Source organism: Eubalaena glacialis, chromosome 2 (assembly GCF_028564815.1).
Source record: "Eubalaena glacialis isolate mEubGla1 chromosome 2, mEubGla1.1.hap2.+ XY, whole genome shotgun sequence".
Classification (NCBI taxonomy): Eukaryota; Metazoa; Chordata; class Mammalia; order Artiodactyla; family Balaenidae; genus Eubalaena; species Eubalaena glacialis.
In genome coordinates, this window is record NC_083717.1 from 129,973,843 (window position 1) to 129,998,038 (window position 24,196).

Below are 24,196 nucleotides of genomic sequence, written 5' to 3' on the forward strand. Positions count from 1 at the left end.
AGTAAAGTTAGGGTTTGCAGACAGAGCTGAGCGGACCTTGACTCTCCTGGGTGTAATCATGTGACTGTTAAGCTGTAGTGTTGAGCCCCAAGAAGTTGATGTGGTAGTGGGGTACCCAGCCCTGCAAGTGCCTGTAGGAGTATGACAATCCATTGGGGTTGCAGCTTAAGGAAAAGCAAGCTGGAGGTGGCCAGATGGTGAGCCTGGAACCTTGCACACGCAGCTATGTTAACGTGAAATGGTTCTTGCCTCTATGTCCAACCAGTGGATCCCAGGGTCTTGGTTGTCATAGTTCACTGTCTACGTAACCTCAGCCTTCACGCCACAGTTCCAGCAGTACCCCTATTCTGAAGCCTTTCCTGCCTCCACTCTCCCTGCCCCCATCCTGAGTTGAGAGTTGAGAGTCACCACATTTATTGTGTTTTATTCGTTTGCTTATGTATCAGTCTTCCCACTAGATTCCAATCACCTGGATAGTCAGGATGGTGCCTTTTCATTTTTATATTCACTGACATAGTGCCAAGCAAAAAGTAGAGGCTCAGCATATTTTGCATGGATGCTTTTAGCTTTCTTCTGCTGACATATAAAGAAAGCATTCAGAAATGGAAATGGGAACCGGGCTTACATCACTAGCTCCTAGGTCATTGAGGTTAATATCTTCGATATTATAAATGTTTACCAAATTTTGGATAAATAAATATAATACCGTGGCCTGAGATAGTTGAGCTCTGGAAGTGGATCAGTGTGACTTTTCAGTAGCAGGTGCGATTATTATCACAGCATCTCGTCCTTTGGGCCAACAGCCCACTACTTCATGGAACTATTTATGTTGACTGCTCTTTTGTCAGAAAGTCACTAAAGACACTGCCAAGCATTGATGTGGTCCAAGAGTGAGCTAGCAAGCGAGAGAATGTGAATATGGCTGAATATATGAATGGGGGAACAGGAGAAAGAGGAGGGGAAAGGGCCAGAGACACTGCCTTCTTTCTACCTCGGAGACACAAGCTACTTCCTGCAGAGCCAGTGTTTCTTAGCTCCCTGTCGTATCACTGGCCTGGGAAAGCCTGGAGGATGGATGGAGCATTAGACTGGAAGTAATAAAGTTGCGCCTGACTTACCTCACTATTTGTAGCAGATGTTACAAATGTCATAACATGAAGCTTTGGGATCAGACTTGGAAAAAAAAATCAAGATAACAGCTGTGGACTTTTTCCTTTTATCAGTGAGTGCTGACTGACACCATACAGATTCAGTGATAATCTCCACTTCCTTCCTACTGGGCAGAATCATGCCACTAACAGTCTGTGTGCCACTGAGGTCAGAAGGGGTGACAGTCTTACAACGGCACTCAACTGAAAGGCTTTTAAGGCAGTTTGCAAAATGAAAGTATAATAATCCTTTTTTTCAGCCCCTGCTGAGGGGGCATACCAAATCTAAGCCCCATTAAAAATTTAAACTTCTCAAAAACATTTCTAGCATATTATTGGAGGAGGTCATTTCTACCAATTAAAGGACAAGTAGCCAACTTTGCCCGGTTAGTGCTGCATTCAAATCCCAAATTAGATGCATCCTCTCTAGTTTTCCCTTTGATAGCTATGGTCAGAATGTGCTTGATGTCTTTCTGTGAATAGTGCCCTTAATTCATGCGATCTCGTGGTATTCCTTCCTGGCATACACAGAGTAGGTGATTTGTAGAAGGTTGTCATAGGAAGAAAAGGAACAAGAACAACAGCAACAATAAGAAAAGAAGCAGCTCAGAGCTAGAGATTGCAGATGGTACTCAAGGGGCAGAGCTCCTTCCCACATCAGGCACGTGTTCAGGCTCTGAGCCCGGGCTGGTGTCTGCACTGCCCACTCCCTGTGGCCCACGGGACCGTTCTATCACACAGGACTGCCTCGCTCAGTAGACTCTGTGCTGGTCATCTTTGTGCTCCCAGCGCCCAGCAGAGTGCCTGCTGTGTAGTGAGGTTCAGTACGTGTTTGCTGCTATAGCCCTGAAGCCAGAATAAATTCATTGATATCTTCTTGCTGAGTTCACGTTAGATAAAAATCAAGACCCTCTGCCACTCAAAGTTTCTCCTAGTCTCCATTCTTCATTCTCAAGTCACTTTATAACTGCCTCACTCTTAAAACTTCCCCAGATTGAGAGGGAGTGCAATTCATGATATCCATATCTCTGCTGGAATCCAAAGACAGGAGTTAGTCAGGATCTATTTTTTTATCTTTTATTTATTTTGTAAATACAAAGAGGAAATTTGCATTTCCTTCACTATGTAAAGGGAATTAAATAGTTAACTTTAAACTTTGCATCCAAAGCAACCCCTGTAGCATCAATTTGTTGAAGCCAAGAAATACCTTCAGAAAAGGCTTGGAGTTGTGTTTGGACTTCAAGTCCTTTAAAAGTGACTGTTGTTTTATATCCATTGTTATGGAAATGATTAAGAAAGTTAAATTGGAATGATTACTACCTACCATTTTCAGAAAGTCCTGTTTGGATTTGCAACAGTTACTTTGAAGTAGCAAGAAATAAAGCATGCCTTCATCTATTAGTCCAATCCTGCCCTTACACCTCCATGCATCTCTTGAGGATTCCCCTCATGTGCCCCACTCCCCAACCTTCAGCCTAGACTGTGGATCATGCCTGTATGTTCCCGAGGTTTCTGTCCTCAGAGATGTTGACTGTCAGGGCTTCATCATTCCCTCAGGTGCTGTCACTCCAAACAGCAGCTTAACCCGTTGCCTTAAGAATTTCATTGTCAAGGGGAAGTTTGGGTTCCCTCAAGAAGAATGTGAATCAACTTCTATATAGCCCGTGTAAGGTAAATATAATAGCTCCTATAGTAACTTCCAGATTGTCAGAGAATGGCTATTCCTCTTTCCCCACCTACAGATGAAGAAATATCTGCTTTGGTAAGTCTCATTTCCTTCAGTGGAAAAGCAAGGCAGGTGGGCAAAATGACTTTTTCTTTTTTTTTTTTTATAAATTTATTTATTTATTTTTGGCTGCATTGGGTCTTCGTTGCTGTGCGTGGGCTTTTCCTCTAGTTGCGGCGAGTGCGGGCTACTCTTGTTGTGGTGCACGGGCTTCTCATTGCAGTGGCTTCTCTTGTTGTGGAGCACGGGCTCTAGGCTTGTGGGCTTCAGTAGTTGTGGCTTGCGGGCTCAGTAGCTGTGGCTCGCGGGCTCTAGAGCGCAGGCTCAGTAGTTGTGGCGCACGGGCTTAGTTGCTCCACGGCATGTGGGGTATTCCCGGACCAGGGCTCGAACCCGTGTGCCCTGCATTGGCAGGCGGATTCTTAACCACTGCGCCACCAGGCAGGTCCCAAAATGACTCTAAAATGGAAACTCAGTACTAAAAAGAAGTCCCTGTAATTTGTACAAAAACCTTTTCAAGACTTATTAAAGTAATACTTGGGTGCTATTTCACTTTTAGACAATTTTGCCATTTTGATGGAGAAAAGTTTTGTAAAGAAAAGTTTTCAAAAATATGTGAATACTACGTAGTTCTTCAGAAGATAAGAAGCTCATGATAAACACATCCTTGTTTAAACAGATCTGTTTGAATGTTGTGTTTCCCCTTAGTTTGTACTAGTTGAAGCCATACAGACAGGCTTTTTTGAGAAAAGCGGACATGGTTCCTTCTTCTTAAATTCAGCAATTCATTTGTAACTATTAATACTCTCACAGTCGTATCACCCTTAATGCTTTTCCCTAATATATTCAATCCATACTTAAAATGTGGGAGAAATTTAAATGTGTTGCATCAAAGAATTTTTTGATTCAGCATAAGACTTCTTAGAGTTTCAATTATTTTAATAGATTAAATACCTCTTTTGTCTAAATGGCTAATATAATGTGTTAATGGGTTTGGGATATGAATTATTAAGATGTATTTTTTGATTTTTAAAAATATTCTAGATATGAATTTAAAAATAAACAAACTGTACTATTTTTGAATATGGGAGGTTTTCCTTCTTATATTTAATGTTAATCTAACATTCAAATGCCGGATTAATAATACTTGTCCCTATTTCTCTTCTCTGGTCCTCAGTTATCCTGTATTTTAAGTGGCAAAAAACTAATCTTGGTTGAAAGTACACTGTAAAAGCATTGTTATTCTTTGTTTTCAGATATTTGCATTATGCATTGTGTGGAAACTCCACATATCCTGCTTTTGACAATAGAGTTTCTGTTTTAGTGCCGCTGTATGGGTTAAGCTGGTACCTAACACTGGTTATTTGAGTGTATCGTCTCCATCCCAACCTGAAATTCCCCCAATGTTTAGGGCATGCACAAACAATGAGGAATTTAGTGTTGAAAGGGTACAAAATGTGAATTTGGGCAGTAGGCAGAGCTGTGAGAATGAGTGTCAGAATGAAGAATTGGTCCCATAGTCAATGAAGGCATATAAATGTTTATTTTATATAAAGGGAAACACACACGCACACACAACTGCATACCTCATAAACTTCTAAGGCTCCTGGGAAAACCCTCCCTGGCTTCATTTGCCCTACAGTGAGGGAGGCTAATTGACATTCTTCAAGGGAAATCCCTTTTCTTCTCTTTGGTAGCCATGGAAAGACTCATTAAGCATTCTGTACTCCATTCTTTCCCAGACCCTGACTTTGCTTAGCCCAAGTGCTAAAGCCCAGGGAGTGATGTCGGGATTTCATTAAGCATGCCCTTCAGTCCTCTCTTCCCCCAGGCTCAGTGTGGGAACAGAGCCTTGCCCCTTAGATGACAGATTCAGAGGGTACCCATAAAGCTTGCCTCTTTACTCGGTGGATGATTTTACTCTTGAAATAGCACCTGCAGAGTGTTAAGGCTATGTTCACCCATCCTGCCATTCTGCTCCCCACGGAGGGAGAGCTGGATGAGAAAGTAGCTCTAAAATGGTCTTCCCTATCTGCTAATGACAACGTTTTCCAAATAAAACAATCTCTTGGAAATCCTGCCTCACGATGTCATACTCTACCTTTGAATATGTTTTTCAAATGATCCCTGAAATAATGAGCCCCTTTCTCTCTCCCTGCCTGTGCTTTACCTTCCCACTGTGAGCTGTGCTGGTGAGGAGCTGGGGCAGTGCCAACTTCTCTGGAAATGGGGGTGGGGAGGGTTGGGAGGAAAAGGGCAATGCAGGACACAAGGCAAGAAGGGCTCGTGACTTTTCCCTCTTTCATTATGTGTGTCCACTGAGCTGTCCTGTTTCTGTTTTGTAATGGGTTCTTATGTGGCAAGCTGACCTTTTGGCTGAATAGGTCAAACTCCCACTGAGCGATAATCCTTAGCCTTCCTGGTGTTTGTGCATCCCCGAAGGTGACAGGCACTGGTTAGGAATATGACTGGGGTGTGTGGTATATTTCCCCAAAGAGGAATTGTCTTTTACTGCGCTTAATTAATTCTCAAAGACTACCTCACAAGGTTATGTGGAAGAGTCTAGATTAGAGTATTTTTGCTGACATTGTTGAGGGACAAAACTAATTTTTCAGATACATATTTCAGATTGGGGTTTTCTTCTGTCTTCCATTTCTTAATGAAAGGCCAAAGGCACAATCCTAATGATTCATCATATCATTTTAGAATTCTGAGACAATCAGAATTTCTTTAGTTGATTTTTAAAAATCTTTCTCCCTGTATATCTCTTCCATTTAAAATCTCTTAAAACTCTAGGTGTTTTATTTCTAACCCTTGAAAAACATGAGATGATCATGTTGTGGTCTTGTTAATTATATGCTGGGCCTAGGTTTGTTTTGAATTGCTTAAAATTTTCTTATGGAACGTTTATTAGGTCTTATAACACTAGTTACTCTACAGTAGCTAGCAGTTTTCAGCATCAAATAGGTACTCAGTAAATGCTGAATCGAATTTGAATTACTATATTACTATAGCTTGATTTTTTTTTTCTTTTAACAGTTTATATCACCTGTTCAGTTTATACAACTCTCACATCTCACTGTCAGTGACTTAAGAGATATAATCCTCACAGATATGGGATTACGTGTTCCATTTATTTAGCAATGTGCTGTGCATTTTTTAGTTAATTTAGTGTTCTTTAAATTTCAAACGCAGTGTCTTTTAATTGAACAGACAAATGAATGAAGTGTCTGTAGATCAGATAAAGCATTGACCTATTCAGCAATAAGAAGTATGCAGTGTGTGGGGGCTACCAAATGGTTTTAGAAACTGTCAACTTCCAAAATAAAACAATCTGAGAGAGCTTCATAAGCAATGTATTACTTTTCTGAGAATGATGAGCCTCACTGAGGAAATGCCTCTTTAGTTTTTCTTTAAGCATGAATGATACTCCATAAACACAATGAGATTAACATCGAGGAACAAAATAACTGTTTGCATCATTCCTGAGTTATCAGATTATTGTCTTGTCTCAATACTCAAAATACCAAATGTGGTAGGATGAAAAGTACAAGATAAAAAGTACATTATTTAACGTCTATTCAGTTACCAATAATGCTACAGTCAGAGCTGGGCTTCTACTGGGGGCATAATGGACTCCTGTTTAACATATTTATGTTGGTTGTAAAATTAGGAACTGTCATTACAGCCCCATATCACCTGCATAAGTGCAAAACATATAAATCAAGAGAAGTTCCAGTGCCATAAAAATGCCATTGAAGAGAAAAGCATGAAACCACTTACGAGATGCTTGTATGTTATGCTAGCATGTACTAGGATGCACACTCAATTTTCTAGAGGGTCTGAAGAACAAAGAAAAATAACTATGCAGGAAGGACTCATGGATAGAAGAGCTGATGAAGGCATGTGGGATCCCCAGGCTGACTAAGGAGCTTTTAAAATAAAATTCCTAATTATACATTTGCAACATTTACTTAGAGAACAGCTGAGCCCTAAGTTGAGGAAAGGCAGGAAAAGAAAGGCCATCAATGGGCAGGCTTAAATAACCCCTGCAGGACCCCACTGTAGTCACCTGTTTCCATGCTTCTAGAGGGCAGTTGTTACTGGAGCATGCTTCTTGGGCCTTCTAGTAAATAAACATGCTCCTTTCCTTTCCTGTGATGTTTTAGGGTCCTCTGTAGGTTGGTGGCTGTTGCTCTCTTGCCCCACTCTTAATCCAGTTCTTTGGAGAATAGTCTATGTTCTCTAAGATCAACCCATTTCTTCTGTGAGGTACAATGGTTTATTTTGAACTTCATAATTGGAAGTCCTGAAATGCCCCCAAATTATGAACTATTAATAAGGAGCTTTCTGGATCCTCATTACTGCCTCAAAAACAGAGTGGACACTTTTGAAGTTTTTCAACACCCCCCCTTCTGCCTCCCCAAAGCTCCCCTCCCCCCAACAATCTTAACAAAAAAAAAAGAACTGCAGATTTTATTCATGTGGGATCATTCACACCAAGCTACCATAATGTGCAATTAACACTCTAGAAACTGAAAACAGTATTCAGCAAGACAGCTGCATTATCAAAAATGCCAAAGGAGTTTTGAAGGGAGTAATGTGCATGTTAGAATAGGAAATTAATCAGAAATGCACACACACCCAGTAGTACTGTCTTACGTACATCTTAGATTAAAAATTTTTAAATCATATGTCTATGCTTACAGTAATGATTAGTTTTAGGATAGAAAACTGATTTTTCTATTTTAAGAATATTAGTTGTGTGTTTTGCTTCTGAAGCAAATGAAGAATTTGGAATTGAGATCTTTAAGATCCCTTCCAACTGGAATATTCTTTGATAATAATCACTCTTCAATTATATTTTATAAATTTTCCCATTGAAAATAATGCCCCTTTTATTTCTTCTTGCTAGTGATAATGATACTTACCACTCATGCTATTTTCAAAGTGCCTTTCAGACCTGGCAGACATTAGCTTGCAATTGCAGGGGTAAACTGCCTATTTTGCACAGCACAATAATCATAAGTACATTTATATTATAATCCCTACTAAGCTATGGATCCAACTGACTGACTTAGTAACTGAAACGAAGCAGAATTATCTCAGCAGCATTTTGCTGGAATTTTCTTGTCAACTAGCCGAGAGTGTTTTGAGAAGTAAGAAAGTAGGGGATTTGATTTTATTTTCAATTTATGGTGTCTAGGTTTGAGAGAATAGAGGTTTGTCATACAATTTTTAAGAAAAGCAGGAAGACATAAGGAATGTACTTGTTGGAAATATGGAAAAGTTCTGAATATTTTTGTTCATAAATTACTGGAAAGCAAATTGATTTTTATGTTTGAGAACTTTTTAAAACAGGGAAAATAGCCAGAACAGATTCAAAAGCAAATTGTGACCCCATTCCAAAATAAAAATTGTAAAGAGAAGGCCATCAATTTTGGATCCCCAAATATCACGCATTAAGCTCTTCTGTTAGGGATTGGGAGGCCCTTTGGGTGTATGTGACTGCAGACAGCACATGTAGGGTATGCCAGGAAGAGAAAGACAAACTATAAGTTAGTAGGAGAACAGAAGTATACAGATAAGAAAACAGTCACTGACCTGCAAGACACATGCTGGGCAAGCATCCACCTGGGCTCCCTGTAGGTCCTGTAGGAATAGTTACATGTGAATGCTCAGTAAATATGAAATCCAGCCATCCTGAGACACTTAACACTAGTGCAAACAGTCATTAATGAGAATCTCTTAGCCGACATGTTGTGCTTATTAAATTATGATAAAGTTATTGCATTAGAACATTAAAAAGGTCCTGTTTGCTTTTTTCTAGCCTAGAGGATATTAAACATTCAGGTTTCTCTGGGAGGAAAAGGCAATATGTATATGCTTTAAAAACAACAATACCTAAATTTTAAGGAAAACAGTTTACCAATTTATTTTAAAAGAACGTGAACATTCATATTTTTTTGTTCTGTTTTGTTTTTTTGCTCCAGTGTAGGAAAAATAGTTCAAAAAGGAAAAGAAAATTTTTTTAAGTCTGGATATGATTTTTAATGTTTGTAGAAGTTGATATTCTGAGATGGAAATTCACCGTAGGCTCTGATTTTGCTCAGGCAACTCAGAACCAGAGTTAACGCTGGGTTGTGTTTCTCTCAGATCTCTTTGATATAGTAGCTGTCTAGTGATACAATTACAGAGAAATGAAGCTGAAGGTGTAAATCAGAGCCCCAACTTAATTTTTTTTCTTTCTTTCTTTTCTTTTCTTTTTCTTTTAAGTTATAGGTGCACAGCGAAGGAGAAGCCCCAGTGCACTGGCCATTGAAGTATTTGAAGCACATTTGGGAAGTCACATTTTGCAGGTACCTTTAAATGAAAAAGAAGCTTGCTTATATTTTACTAAGAAAAATCCATGTTTAGTCTTTTTATAAAAATGTCTTTTATTACAGCTATGTATACGACTGTTGCTATTTTATCTTGGAATTCTGAAATTCTTATGAATTTATTTTTTTCTTTTTAGAAAGCCATCCCTTGAGAGCATATTAATGAGAAAGGGAGGGCAAGTATTATTTGTGCTATAATAATTGAGATGAATTGCACTATTCAGTTGATGTACAATGTATAGTAGCTGGCTGTTCCCAGAATGATTGTGTGTGCTGCATTTGTAAGTGGACATATGTGTGTGTCTTTGGAGCTATATATCGTTTTTGGAAGAGCAAAAAAGTTTTGTTGTGAAAGTAGTGTGACATTTTTATGTGTTGTCAAATTTCAGTTGTTCTTTGCTTGAGTTTGTATTCATAAGTGCTTCCAATCCTAACGTTTGTTTCCCCAAATTACAGTCTCTGTCAGGGTGAGATATTAGAGTACATTTTTAAGTAAAAGGTGACAAATAGTAATAATTTGATTTTTTCCAGTGGCTTTCATGACAAATAAATGTGAGGGTGACTAGGGTGGACCTGTAGTTATTTAGTCTTGAAGAAAATTGATCACAAACTTGGCACCTCACTTACTCAAAACTTTTTCTCTTAAGGCTTTGCCATCAATTTGACCCATCTTCCTTTATCCACGGGGTAATTGTTCTACGTTGTTTCTGTTTCCAGGGTAAATGTTGCCCTTGCCAAAGCTTTTTTTCTTTACCATGTAAAATACATTTTTAACATGGAATTAGAGAAACAGACACATGTGGGATGTTTAGGCATCTTATTTGAAAAAGATGGTTATGTTTTTCTTAGATGAGATTTGGGGTAAAAATAAAGCTAAACTCCAGATTCCTGTCCATTCAGAGTAATTTTTTGTTAAAAAAAAGGCCTCTATGGTGCTTTCATTTTCTAGATAGCCAAAAGTAGTGCTGAATCTACCATATTATTTCTGACAATATGTACCCTAGAAAACTGCTATCATCACATGTCCATGGTCAAATCAGAGTGGTTCTCCAAAATGGTTCCTTGGCTGGCAGCTTCAGTATCACCTGAGACACTTGTTCAAAGGACAAATTCCTGAGCCTCTCCTGGACCTAGTAAATCAGGATCTTCAGGGTGAAATCCAGGAATTTGTTATTTTTAGTAACCCTTTGAGATAATTTTGATGTTTTATTAGGTCTGAGATGTCACAATTCACATTTGCAAATTTAAGGCCCTGAAAAGTCTTACTTTATTTATTTTTATTTATTTCGGTATTTCTCATTTATCCGCTAATATCTGTTAACATCCCATAGAACTGATGTTTCTTGAACTACACCTTGGGAGATGCTATTCTATTGTGCACATAAAGTTTTGAATTACCTTTGCAGTAGATTAGGTTCAGGGATACAGAGAGGATATTTCTTTCTAAATCTTTGAATTTTTATTTCCCTCTTTTCTGTACATTTTTGAGCATAATCTCCTTTATAAGTTTTGTATGAGTGATACCATATATACCACTGTCCCTCTGTATTTGTGGGGGATTGGTTTCAGGACCCCTGTGGATACCAAAATCCGTGGTTGCTCGAGTCCCTTATATAAAATGGCATAGAATTTGTATATAACCTACGCATGTCCTCTTATATACTTTAAATCATCTCTAGATTACTTGTAATACCTAATAACATGTAAATGCTATATAGATCGTTGGTAGCATGTGGCAAGTTTAGATTTTCTTTGTGGAACTTTCTGGATTTTTTTCAAATATCTTTGATCCGTGTTGGTTGAATCTGTGGAGACGTACGGCCAACTGTACATTGTTAGATTCTGATGTGATCCAGGATGACTCCCATTTATATTCTGACGCAGTCAGTGCATAAGACTGTCAGTGAGAGAAATGGTTCAAACAGTTTCTATCATCCTGTAAATTCTCTCTGGAAATCTTGAGTTCAGTGTTCTGTAGGGAGGCGGACTTAGGAGCTGCAAGAATTTGAAACTAATTTAAAACACAAAACTTAGGAATTTGAATGGAACATAAGCTCAGTGAGAGCAACGTAGAGTTATAATATAGGATGGCTGTCGCCAGTGCCAGTTCAACACTGGACTCCATTGAGAGAGCAGAGGACCTAGATGAGGCTGCTGAGCTCTCTGCTCTTTGGTTTGGTCACACCCGCCTTAGACAACACTCTTCAAGAGAAACATAGGCAGCTGGATGTCATTTGGAGTGGAATAACTAGATTGGTTTGTGAACTAGATATCATGTCACATGAGGTGTGGCAAAGGGCTTGGTGAAGTTACGTGTGCAAAACACGTGGCATAAAAGGGACATTACTATCCTCTCTATCTATCTGAAGGCTTCATGCCAAAAAAAAGGATTAGATACATTCTGTGTAGCTTCAGAGTGTAGAAAGAAGAGAAAGGGGTGAAAATTGAATAGAAAAAAAAATCACCTTCATATAACAAAACTTGCAAATAGGGCTGTCTATATCTCCAACATGCTCAAAGCCTTTAGCCTTGGGAGAAGTATAGGTGGCTTGGTAAGGATGCTTTCAAGAAAGTCAGACATCCAAGTGTGGTTGCACTAGATAGTCTTGAAATTGTCATAGAAACTAGAAATTCCTATCATTAGATTCTAAAACCAAAGGTTATGGAGGGGAAGAACTGTATATGCTCCTCAAAATGATAAGCTAGAATTGTAGGCAGGAAGGGGTTGGGAAGTAGTAGTAACAAGAAGGGCTTCCTTTAAGCTATCTGGTTAGATATCTTCCCTCCTAGCAGGATAACTCTTGAACCCATAGATCTGTGTCTGTACCACATTCAAAGTATCTCAGTAGTCTGCTAGGGTAAGATGATTTCCTTATTTTCCTTCAGGAGGTTCCATAGTTGAATCTGGTTGATTCATGGGCACTGGGATGAATTCTTTCTTCCTTCCTTCTCTCCTACCATTCTTTCATTTGCAAATATCTGAAAAAAAACCCTGTGTGGTCAACAAGGTAGGCGTAGTCTCTAATATCACAGTTTATCATCATTATGAAAAAAGAAAAAATTAAATACTTAGTAACAACAGAATTTGCTGTAGTAGGCACATAGCTGCTCTCCTTAACTAGTTTGCAATCATTTGGTTAAAGAACCAGGAGGCTTCATAAAGTGAGAAGCATCACAGTGGTCAAGTACTATGGGGCTGCGAAAGAGCGAGGCTCTGAATTTGCCACAAGGCATCAGAGAAGATGTCTCAAGTTGTTGATGGATGAATAGGAGTTTATTAGGCAAATACAATGGAAGAATATTGCAATCAAAGAAATGTCAAACACAAAGGCATGGGGGCAAGTCATAATAGATCTTGTTTGGGGACTGTTAAGATGTTCAACTTGATGGCTGTTTTACGTGCACAGGGGAGCACGTAAGAGATAAAGATGGAGAACTTATTATCCATATTGCACAGGCCCAGTGAGCCAAGCCAGGATTCTATAACCAGCAATGAGCCTGTGGAGAAGGCTTTCATACAAGAGAGTGACAAGGTAAATATTTGGTTTGTTTCTGGAGTTATTATTAAAATACAGTCTAGGAAGCCTTTGGGTTGTGAGAGGCTATTATAAAGAGACAATTTAGGAAATTATTACAACAGTCCAAATGAAGATCTTATCCAAGATAGAAGCTCTATTAATGGAGACACGGTATGGACTTGGGATAGAATTATTGGCACCTGGTATGAATTAGATATGAAAGGCTAAGGAATGATAAGATTTAACAATGACCACAGGTTTTCTAGACTGGTAACTACCTACCTAATGATACTCTTGCCCAAGAGAGGTTGAAAGGGATATCCTCTTACATAGCCAAGTCCGTAAGAGGTAAGCAGTTGGAAACCAGCGTCTGATCCTCTAGAGCAAGATCAAGGCAAGGGGTAAAAATAGGGCTGGGGATTACTGATCACTAGTGTGTAGATGAATGGTAGTTCAAATCAAGCAGTCAGTTGCAGACCGATGGAAATGATATGGAACAAAGAGAGAAAAGGGTTGAGGAGAGGTAACCCCGTATATATCATCACTTTAAGATGCAAGTAGAAAATGAGAAAGGAGTAGACAGAAAGATAAGAGGAAACCACAGGATTTGATTTTGCTTAAGGAAGAAGTATCAAGGTGACTGAGGACATAAATCCTTCAGTAGGGTAACCACTGAAGAGATGTCATGGGTTTTGTCAATTAAAACAATTGCAGTAAAAATTTAGGTGCAGAAGACAAACTGAAAGAGTGATAGAAGGTAGAAGTGTCTGGATGTTTGCGGTAAAGGATGGATGGGAGATGAGAAGGTAGTGTTACAGGAAAATTTTGTATTTAATGTTGTTTAGAGTATGTTTATATTTCTGAGATTCATGGGGTCAAGCATTGGTCAATGATATGCTCTTTAGCAATCAACTTTTTAAAAATCAATATCTAGTGGTCATGTCTGCATTAGGAAAGGATAAGCTTTCATTATTATTAATGGCCATATGCCATTCCATACTGTGGATGTATCATAATTAACCATTTTTTTTGTCATTGAGTATTTTGATTATACCTATAAGCTTGCATTTCTAATGAAAATACCAAGGGAAGTGTGTTTTAATTAGAAAAGGCCTAATCCAGTTTGATTTTAGCTTAAATTTATCGAATTTTTGGTATGTATTAAGTTCTATGTATTGTGCTACTCTGCTTATATCATCAGTTAATACTTACAATTATGTACCTGTGAGACAGGTGCTCTGATTGCATGTCTTACAATTGAGTAAACTAAGACTTCTTAGAAAACTCACATAACTGACTGACATTCACATGGCTACTTAAGTGAGAGCTGAATTTGAATCCAGGATGTTAGGTTATAAATACTTGCCAAGAAATGATGAGGACATTTTAAAAGACAATGGTAACAAAAGGAAAGAATTTATATTTGGAGTGAACAGGATTAGGGATCTAATGGAATTGGAGGGTAAAATAGAGATCAGTTCCGAACACCAGGATGGGGCTCAGGAAATACCTGGGTATTCTCTGCACCAGGTGCCAAGCCTCCCTGTTCCCCATGCCCCCAGTGATGTTTTGTGGAAAAGCGTGCTAAGGACCCCGTGGTGTAGAGAGCTGGGGGTGGGGGATGAAGACAGACTCCTTAATTTTTGATCCATCCATTCTGTGGGCTACAATATATGTGTTTGCTGTGTGCATCTTATTAGCCATATATTCTCTTAGGAAAAATTAGAATGTTTGGTGGATCCTTTAAAATGTGACGTCTTTCCTCCTGAGAGGGGAAAAGAAATAAACATAACTGTGATTCTGTCAATATTAAAATCAACTGTTGCAAAGTTATTTTCCAATTTAATGATCCAATACCAGTGTATGTAGGCAAGGCCATCGCCCAGGCTGTGTACTGTGTAGTTCTGGGACCACCATTCATATCATATACACAAAAGCCTCACTACTGACTATGACCCTTAGTAGCCCCAGTGAACCTGTAGCTGTTTCAGGCATGGATTTCAGGACAGGGGCATCTTCTGCAGGAGAGGTGAGGCACTCAAGGGATGTCAGCCTTGCAGCTGCACAGCTATGAGGTGTAGGCACTGGGCCTGAGTCAAGGCGTTTATTTGACTTTATTCTTCTTTGACTCTTATTAATAAGAGGAGGAACAGGAGGGCAAGGGGTCAAGATTGAGAACTATGCTATTTGTGACAGGCTAAGTAAAAATCCAAGAACTTTAGGTCATTATGTGAAATCTTTCCTGAATATAGTACTTGTGACTAAGCACTAATTTAGTTCCTACTTTAAAAGCTTTCTTTAGGCATTATTGTTCTCACTTCATGATTCCTTAATATTAAAAATATGAGTGGATATTTACTTTTACTTTTCCAGTTTAGAGACCAGATAGAATATTCATATTTTACTTCATCAAAGTTAACGAAACAGAAAATGGTAACAAATATCATCTTTGTAACTCATAAAATTAACTAGTGGAATGACTTTCCCTTAGGTGCCAGATTTATGAATGGAGTGCTTTAATTATTTGCATGCCCTTAGCAGAAGGGTTTAAGTTTTTTTTTTTATTCTGTAAATAAAGCTTATATAATTGTTATATGAAATTGTGGTATTGTTTTTGCATACGCCATAGTAATGCCACTTTACTTAACCTCACAGGTGTCAAAACAAAGCAATCAGATCAAACCTTGTATGTGGAAGATCTTTAGGATTTATATTTGTATTCATTGTGAGCACATTATGGTGAACTACAGATAGGTATATGTTATATAACTGACATTGAGTAATACATATCATTACTAATAACTATTACTTATAAACTGAAGGATGGTTTTTATCCATAGCTAGTTTTGGATATTACAATAAATGAAATTTTATGAGTTGGATGAATATAATCATAAGTACCCACACTTTTGTATATAAATGATACAGAACTAAAATTATTATTTAAATGAAGTCTTGGGCGAATAAAAATATTCTATAAGAAATGCCTTAAAGGGAGATAATGGTGGAAGTGTGGTATCCCAGTGTTAGTTTTGGATTTGTCTATGTTGCATGAACCCTCCTATATCTGTTATTGACTCTGCATTATTTCTGGGTATTAAGACATTTTTGTATTACTCTTACGGCATTCAAACCCCATAAATGAAAGAGAATACCATGTGCAGACCCTTTGAGGAAGACCAAGAGAGACTCACCAAGAACATTTCAGTATTACAGTATAGCACCTGAGGGTCTCTGCCTGGGAGTGCACAGAAAAGGCTGGGCAGAGAAGTCGCATGACTGCCTGTCTTCCTCAGCATAATTAGGGAAATAATTGTTCTTGAAAGGATTATTTTTTGGTAGAACAACTCTCTTGTAGAAGACGGATATGGCCATCACCTTAGCAGACTAGTTTAACTAAAGTATGTATTTTCTTAAAATGGTGAAAAAGAGGGGAACTCAAATGTAGCTATTTTTCTATTTGATAAGCAAAGTCGTCAGAGGTTTGTGTGCGTTAATATGGACGATGCCACAGATCTCAGTGAAATGTCAGATTTCGATCATGTGGTTTTTCTTTCTCGTAACACCTTCAACCATGGAATAGAGAGTAAAAGTGAAAGAAGAGCCTAGATTTAAAAGAGGATGTTATGGATGAGATGTAGAATAAAATAAAATTAGGATTTACATTTAAATATCTATGTTTCCATTTTTAGTCATATTTTGAAGATCGCTTAAGGGCATACCCTGGAATCATGGTTGGTCTACACACTATTTTGGCCCTGCAGAATTCTTGTTAGACAAATGAGAACGTATAGATTCTCTCCCGGAAATATTTTAAAATTTGGGTTAGTGTAGTAAGGAAAACAAAATGAAAATATCTTGTGACGTTTTGTATCTTTGTTATCATTTAAGTATTTCTAGCCACAGCACTGCTTCAGTATCTGAGACCCACTCAATTGTAGAAGACTAAGAAGATCCTTTAGAGAAAGTAGACATATAGGCAAAAGAGCTACTTACCACTGTGTTGGAGTGGGGCTGGAGAATGCCAAATCTGTTATTAGCATCTTCTGTCATCTCATTCAGCAAGAGACAATAAAAGGTAGACTAGTGCAATTCAAACATCTGGACAAAGAAAAGTGAATAATACCTAAAACAGCTCAAAAACTGACTAATACAAACATAAAAATTATTACGTAAGATGCTGCCTAGCCAAGTCAACATTCGTTTTACATTTGATGGCAGTGTTTTCAAAAGACTTCTGTGAGAGCTAATATGTTAAGTGTATTTTCTGTGTTATTGATGAATTGGAATTTTACCCTTATTTATTATTTTATTGGAACTTACAAGTATCAAAGAAATGATCATCTCTAGGAAAATGATCATTGTTTTATTGGAACTTACAAGTATCAAAGAAACGATCATCTCTTACTCCTTATGGCCCTTGTTGGCAAAGTGGTATCCTGCCGGACATCAGTGCTAAAATAAAATAAAATTCAACTAATAGAGGCATTCTCTAGCTGTAATAGAGGAAAGAGAAAAAGGTTAGTGACCCTGCAATTTCCCAATGATCCAGAATGGTAAGAAAATGTAAAACTAAATATAGAAAAAGAGAAAGTTAGTGAATATATTTGCATATGCAGATTAGCTTAATTGATACTGCTTGCCTCTACAGGGATTTTTCATTACAAACTGGAGTGCTACATTGTTCAGCTCATATTGAGTAATTTAGTAACTAATGAGACCAGTTTGCACTAATTTGCATATGATAAATGAGCTTAATTGCAGTAAATAACTTGGAGGCATAATTACTTAATTTTCCTGTGTTGCACGGCTTTTAAGTTCACGTATGAACAACTCAAGATAATTTTGCATATTTAAATTAGTTGCTTTTAAATTTTCTTGAACAACAACAAAAAAAAGGAACACACCTTATCAATTGAGCTGTAAAACAATTGGATGTAAGGCTTAGAGTATTTTTATTTAAAAAAAAAAGGAAAGCAAAGAAAAGCAGAAATTTGTCCATTGTTCGCTCTAATATCTTTACCTCAGATAAGATGTCAGCATTGACATTAGGAAAATGTTTTTCATGTTGGAAGTTAATTCACAACTTCTATTAGTAACTGACCTGGGTGTAAACCAAAGTGTATATATGAGTGAATCATAACTTTTGAAATAGGGTTTATTAAAAAGATGTGTTTTGTCCCTTATCTAATTTGGCAAACCAATATCAGAGGAGTCAATTGGATCTGCCATCTGCAATGTGCCTGTCTTCTAAGTTGCTGGGCTTGGATGAAACAGACATCACTCTGACCTTAGCGTGTATTTTCTATCTAGATTAATGTTTCGTCCTTATGAAATTGGTTTCATTGGAGACTCTTGGTGTGGTTTGCCAAGAATTATCTCACTGGTCTTCACATGAACTCAAGAATGTATGTTTTATCAAATCTCCATTTGCAAAATTGAAAAACTGAAGCACACAGAGGGTGATGACTAAACCATTATTTCATAATACTATATTGCCTTAGAATTTTACTTTGAGGGGGAAAAAGTATAAGTTATTCAAAATTAACTTCTTAAGTCATATAAAATCATATTCATGATTATGAGAAAATATTTTCTGGTTGTGAAAATTTTAAAGCTGTCATTTAAAAAGTCATTGATTCTTTAACTCATTGTATAAAAAACAGAAGGGGATGTTAAGGTTATTCATTTGCCACAATCTGGAAAAATAACTCCTGAAACTTTTCTTGAAAAGGCTCAAGTCCATTAAATTCGGTATAAGCATCCTATATCTTTCAGAGATGGGCCAAAGCAAGTGCTAATAGTAGTATATCTCAAGTGGAAAATTTGGGTCCTTCATGTAATAGGTGCTCAAGAAGTAACTGATGAATAAATGAATGAACAAATAAATTCTTACCAAAGTCACATTTAATCCCAGAACGAGGGCCTCCTCTCACCTCTGTGTTCCCAGCCCCGTCTTTGTCCATATTTTCTAGGTGTGTGACAGAGTATGGCAGATTCTTTTCGTGCATGCATTTTCCATCCAACCAACTTGAGCTCACATCCTGATGTGCCCACTTATTAATTATGAAAACTAAGACAGTCTCTTGCCCTCTCTAAGCCTCAGTTTCTTCATCTTTAAAATGGAGAAAACAGTAGTAGAAGTTTTCCCGACAGGCATGTTGTGAGGATTGAAGGCGATAGTATAGTTAAACATGCTTAGTATAGAACCTGGCATGTAGAACGTGCTTAATAAACATCGGCTAGTATTTCTATGTGTTCTGTAGTCCAATATAATGGCCAGGTTTTTAAAGAAAAATGTTCATGCTTATCGGGAGCATTACCACACAGGAATTAAGGATCATTATCAATAAAACCCTCTTAGGTTTAAAGCAAGATAAATAATTTTCATTGAACAAAACCTAAACTATCTGTTTACATAAGTGGTATTTATATTTGGTAGTGTATACTGGTTTACAGTAAAATTTTAAAATTTGGTAGTAAGAATATATTTTCACCTTGGGAATGAAAATCCTTCTATAACAACTGAAGGAGTTGTCAGAATAATCTCATTAGCAATCTAGAAGCAACTAGGAAAAGTAGAGTTTGTAAAGTGACTCCGGATACGACATTTCTTTTAGACCAAAATGTGATATGCCATTACCCTTCTCATCATACTGTACAGTCTCCTCGATTTGCTTAGAAAAATGGGAATAAGCAGCCAATCAGAAGTCCAGAAGAGCTAGAAGATAGAAGCAGCCATCAACACGGCTATAAATTATGCTGAAGAGACATTGATGTGCATATATGATTCTCCTCATGCACATTGCACAAAGTCCATCATCTGTCATGCCAGAAAGGGCTCCTTTCCACATCAAGAGCAGAAGGGAGGCCTTCCCAGGAGAATTTTCATGATGGTGTGTTGTATATATGTGGCAAGTACAGATCCCTTTGGGTTTTCATGTACCTTACTAATTTGCATGGTAAATATGTGTCATCATTCACAGAGAAGTAGTGTGAGAGGTGTGGGTAAGGAGAAGAGGTTTGAGGTAACTGTTACTGTGGAGGAAACTGTGGTTTTGGTCACATGACTGCAACTAGTACTAATTATAACTGGGGACTTCCTAGTCACAATATTGATTATCTTAGGTAGCCAGGATCTAGGAAAATGAGACAATGAGTTTAAAAATCCTAAGCTTCAGTTTAGTAAATATTTACTGAGTACCTAGTTTGCATCAGAGACTAGGGAAAGTATCAAGATACAAAGGTGAGTCATGGTTTTGCCTCTCAGCATTCCCACTGTGAATAGAGAAGACCAAAAGCAGAACAGACCAGCATAATTCAGTGTAACATAGACTAGTGGCTTTGAATCCCTGCTCTTAGTTATGTAGACTTGGGCAGTTTATTTAAACTCTCTAAGCCTGAGTTTCCTCAACCCCAAATGGAGATGGTAGCAGTTCTTACCTCAGAGACGGCTGTGAGAGTTACGGATGGGGCACTCGCACAGTGCCTGGCACACAGCGAGTGCTCTGCAAAAGTTGGCCGTCGCTGCACCCTGGAAGTACCAGGAGAGAATCAGGTCACCCAGCTTGGGGCTGGTCAATGAGCACTTTCTGTGGCTACAAACTTAAAATTACACAGTTCACCCACCACACACACACCCCTTTTAAGTTTGGTTTTGATGTGGGTCTCAGTGGGGGTAGTTTGAGGGTCCTAGCCTCACACGTACATTCTCCTAATGTGGTCCCATACAGTAACACTGTGGCAGGGGAGGAAAATAGGGCAGCAATATCATTGTGGTTGGGCAGCTTGTGTTTGGGACCTGCTGATAGGAAGATTGTTTGCAAGGTATGGGAACATATCTTTAATTCTTTCTCAAGTGCTAAGCGTGGCCAAATTATTTGGAGATTAAAGGGGAACAGAAAGATACTTTCAATTTTAAAAGTGGATGGAGGTCTTAGAAAATCTTAGGGTTACATGTCAAATATGAATATGAATAATTCCCTGATGATAAAGATATTTGCAAATCTGGGACAGATTCTTGTTCTTTTGGCTTTAGAATAGTCCTTGGTGTAGTAAACATTATATTCTTGTCACCAGCATCAGCTAGGAATGACATAGAATAGAGTGACACCAGCTGATTATCGTTTATTAGGGACCCAAAACTCAGTCAGTACGGCTAAGGTTGCTTTCTCATCTGAATCTCCAGAACTTCATAAGTCTTTTGGGTTTGAGGAAAGTTTGGGAGTGGGAGCTCGGTGGGTAATGTGCCTTGTTTCCCAAACTAAGCTGATGGCAGACATCTGTGAGCATCCAGGAACAGCAGTATTCTACAAAACACACTTGGGGAAAGTCTGGCTTAGAAGAATCGAATCCAAATTAGTTTAAGGTATTTTTTTAAATCTCTAAATAAAATAAGAGCTAAATTGAAAGCATAATTGAACAATTTTTTTTAACATCTTTATTGGAGTATAATTGCTTTACAATGGTGTGTTAGTTTCTGCTTTATAACAAAGTGAATCAGTTATACATATACATATGTTCCCATATCTCTTCCCTCTTGCGTCTCCCTCCCTCCCACCCTCCCTATCCCACCCATCTAGGTGGTCACAAACCACCGAGCTGATCTCCCTGTGCTATGCGGCTGCTTCCCACTAGCTATCTATTTTACGTTTGGTAGTGTATATATGTCCATGCCACTTTCTCACTTTGTCACAGCTTACCCTTCCCCCTCCCCATATCCTCAAGTCCATTCTCTAGTAAGTCTGTGTCTTTATTCCCGTCTTACCCCTAGGTTCTTCATGACCCTTTTTTTTTTTTCTTTTTTTTCTTTTTTTCTTCTTTTTCTTATTTTTTCTTAGATTCCATATATATGTGTTAGCATACGGTATTTGTTTTTCTCTTTCTGACTTACTTCACTCTGTATGACAGACTCTAGGTCTGTCAATTTTTATACGATACAATTTTTATCTGATAATGTCACATCTGTAATCTACTTCACTAGCTTTTTTTCCAGAGAATTTTATTTTATTATTTTAATTTTTATTTTATATTGGATTATGCAGCTGATTTACAATGTTGTGTCAGTTTCAGGTGTACACCAAAGTGATTCAGTTACATATATACATATATCTATTCTTTTTCTGATTATTTTCCAATATAGGTTATTACAGAGTATTGAGTGGAGTTCCCTGTGCTATACAGTAGGTCCTTGTTGATTCCACTAGCTTTTTTAAAACAAAGATTATTACAGAAGAATCTTCCATATGTAATTGTCCCTCTTTGTGTGTGTTTGTGCACATGTGCTCATGTGTGTGGTCAAATTTTAAAAAAGACTTTTTTTTTAACTGTGCAAAGTAAAAAAAGAAAAAAAAAAGAAGGAATATGTTGAAAGGTCAAAAAATACAGGCAAGCAAAATCAAGAAAATAAAAATCAAATATTTCTCCGTCATCAGAGGTTCTGTTTCATTTGATTATCTGTAAGTCAACCAAAATGGGATTGTGATCCTACCAGGCTCCATCCTCTCTCAGCTGCAGGCAGGTGCCTGTGAGCCAGCCCAGGAGCTAGGTCACATGTTCCCTGATCACCAAGATTCCAGCTGTTTTTATTAATGTCTGGTAGCACCTTATGAATATCACTTCCCGGATACTTGCCAACTCAGGATCTGATGATTTAGCACTGCAAGGTAAGGAATTCATGTGGCAGTGTTATTTTGTGATGGCAGAATAGAACTCTGCCTAAGAAAAGAAAAAGTCATACCGTTTGCTTTATCTCTGTTGGGAAAAATAAACATTAGGGTAAATTAGTTGACAATATTATAAACATGTATTATTCTGGTTGAATCAAATATGTAACTGATGGTTGGATTGCCCACAGAGAAGAGCCTAGTCAAATTCCCATGAGGCCAGATAACTGCTACAGGAATTGTCAGGTCAGAGCAGCTGTTTTCCTCATTTCTAAAGATATAAAAAATGCAGGTGACCTTTTAGGCCACCAGAAAAATGCCCTCTGAAATAATCCACTCTCATACTTCATTTTAGGGTGATACAATGTTTTAGTAAATTTAGTCTGTTATAGAGATTAGACCAAGGGTAGAATTGACCTAAAGAAACCAAAAATTCTTTTTTTGAAAGTAGGAAGCCTGTGAGTTCTACATAAATACAAAGGCAAATGATAATATCAATGACTATTTTAATTGCATCTTTAATCCATAAGGATAGTTCAATGACATTTTAAATTATACTTTTAGAATTGTAGTCACATAGAAGATAAAACTCAGTAACTATTTAATAATGCATAGTAAGATCAACTGTATCCTCTCTTGAGATCACATTTAGGTGGACTGAATGTAAAAGTCCAATCCAGAATTTAGACAGCATTTAATCTTCTGGAAGGCACTGTTGGGTCTTTCTAAATATAAGATACCCAGGCCTGGTTCTTTGAGTTGGTACCAGTTATCTCTGCTGAATGATTAGTTTCACTAGATTCTCAGCTAAGCTGTATTATGTTTTTGCAAGGAATTGGATTGTTGCAGATCAAACTGTTCTCAGTACTAGAAGGTTACTGATCAGTTTGGGGAATTTATGCTACAGATTGTTTACTAATCGGTAATCATTTAACCTGGTTTTACTTGAAGACTACAGTATAGTTAGGTTGTTTTTAGCGGGGAACAATTTCACACCAAAATAAAACAATCCCTTCTCAGGACACATTTTCTACTAAAATTGGCAGGATACCTCAGTCACTACTGTTCATTGTGACTTCACTGTTAAGTATCTGAAGGATTCCATTTGAATAATGGAACTTATGTGTAGAGAAGACTCATTCTGCTAAGAACATATGAAAGTAAGGAACTTCCAGATTCTCTAAAATTGAAAGATTAAAACTGTATACAAGCAGAAAGTCATCTGATCCTTGTTCCCTGGGTACAGATTTAAAATACAGAACTATGCAAAAGTTTGGGGAATAATAACATTGTATTAGCACACATTTGTTGAGACGTAATCTATATCAGGCACTCACTGAGTGAGCTGCTCACACGCATGATCTCGATTGGTTCTCTCACCCATCTTTTGAATTAGATACTGTTATTATTTCCATTTGAAGGATGAAGAAACTGAAGTTCAGAGTGGGGAATTGACTTGCTTAAGGACCTGCAGCTGTTATTAGCTGGCACAGCTGGGAACGGAACCCAGAAGCGGAAGTGGGAAAGAGACAGAGAAAGGAATTATAAGGGAAATATTAGGTATTAAATTGTTTTACAGTTGAACTTTTTCAAGTGGCATACTTTAAGCTATGGTTTGAGTGGAAACTAGAGGACATGCACTTTTGTTTAATAAAGAAATATTTGCCCTGAGCAGAAGACAACATTTTAAAGCTTGTCATTTCATTTCTGGGAAAGTATTTGAGGAAAATGACATGGCTCAGCCCTGTTTGCTAACCAT

At 37.8% G+C, this 24,196-nt stretch overlaps 1 protein-coding gene across 1 annotated transcript in view; it reads left to right on the top strand.

Annotated features, from left to right (window-relative positions):
* The window catches only part of NPAS3 (neuronal PAS domain protein 3), an 852,979-nt gene that overhangs the window by 409,811 nt on the left and 418,972 nt on the right, over window positions 1-24,196 (top strand). The window contains exon 3 of the mRNA XM_061182429.1: window positions 9,151-9,233. Within this exon, the coding sequence (XP_061038412.1) occupies window positions 9,151-9,233 (83 nt within the window). The remainder of the gene's footprint in view (window positions 1-9,150; window positions 9,234-24,196) is intronic.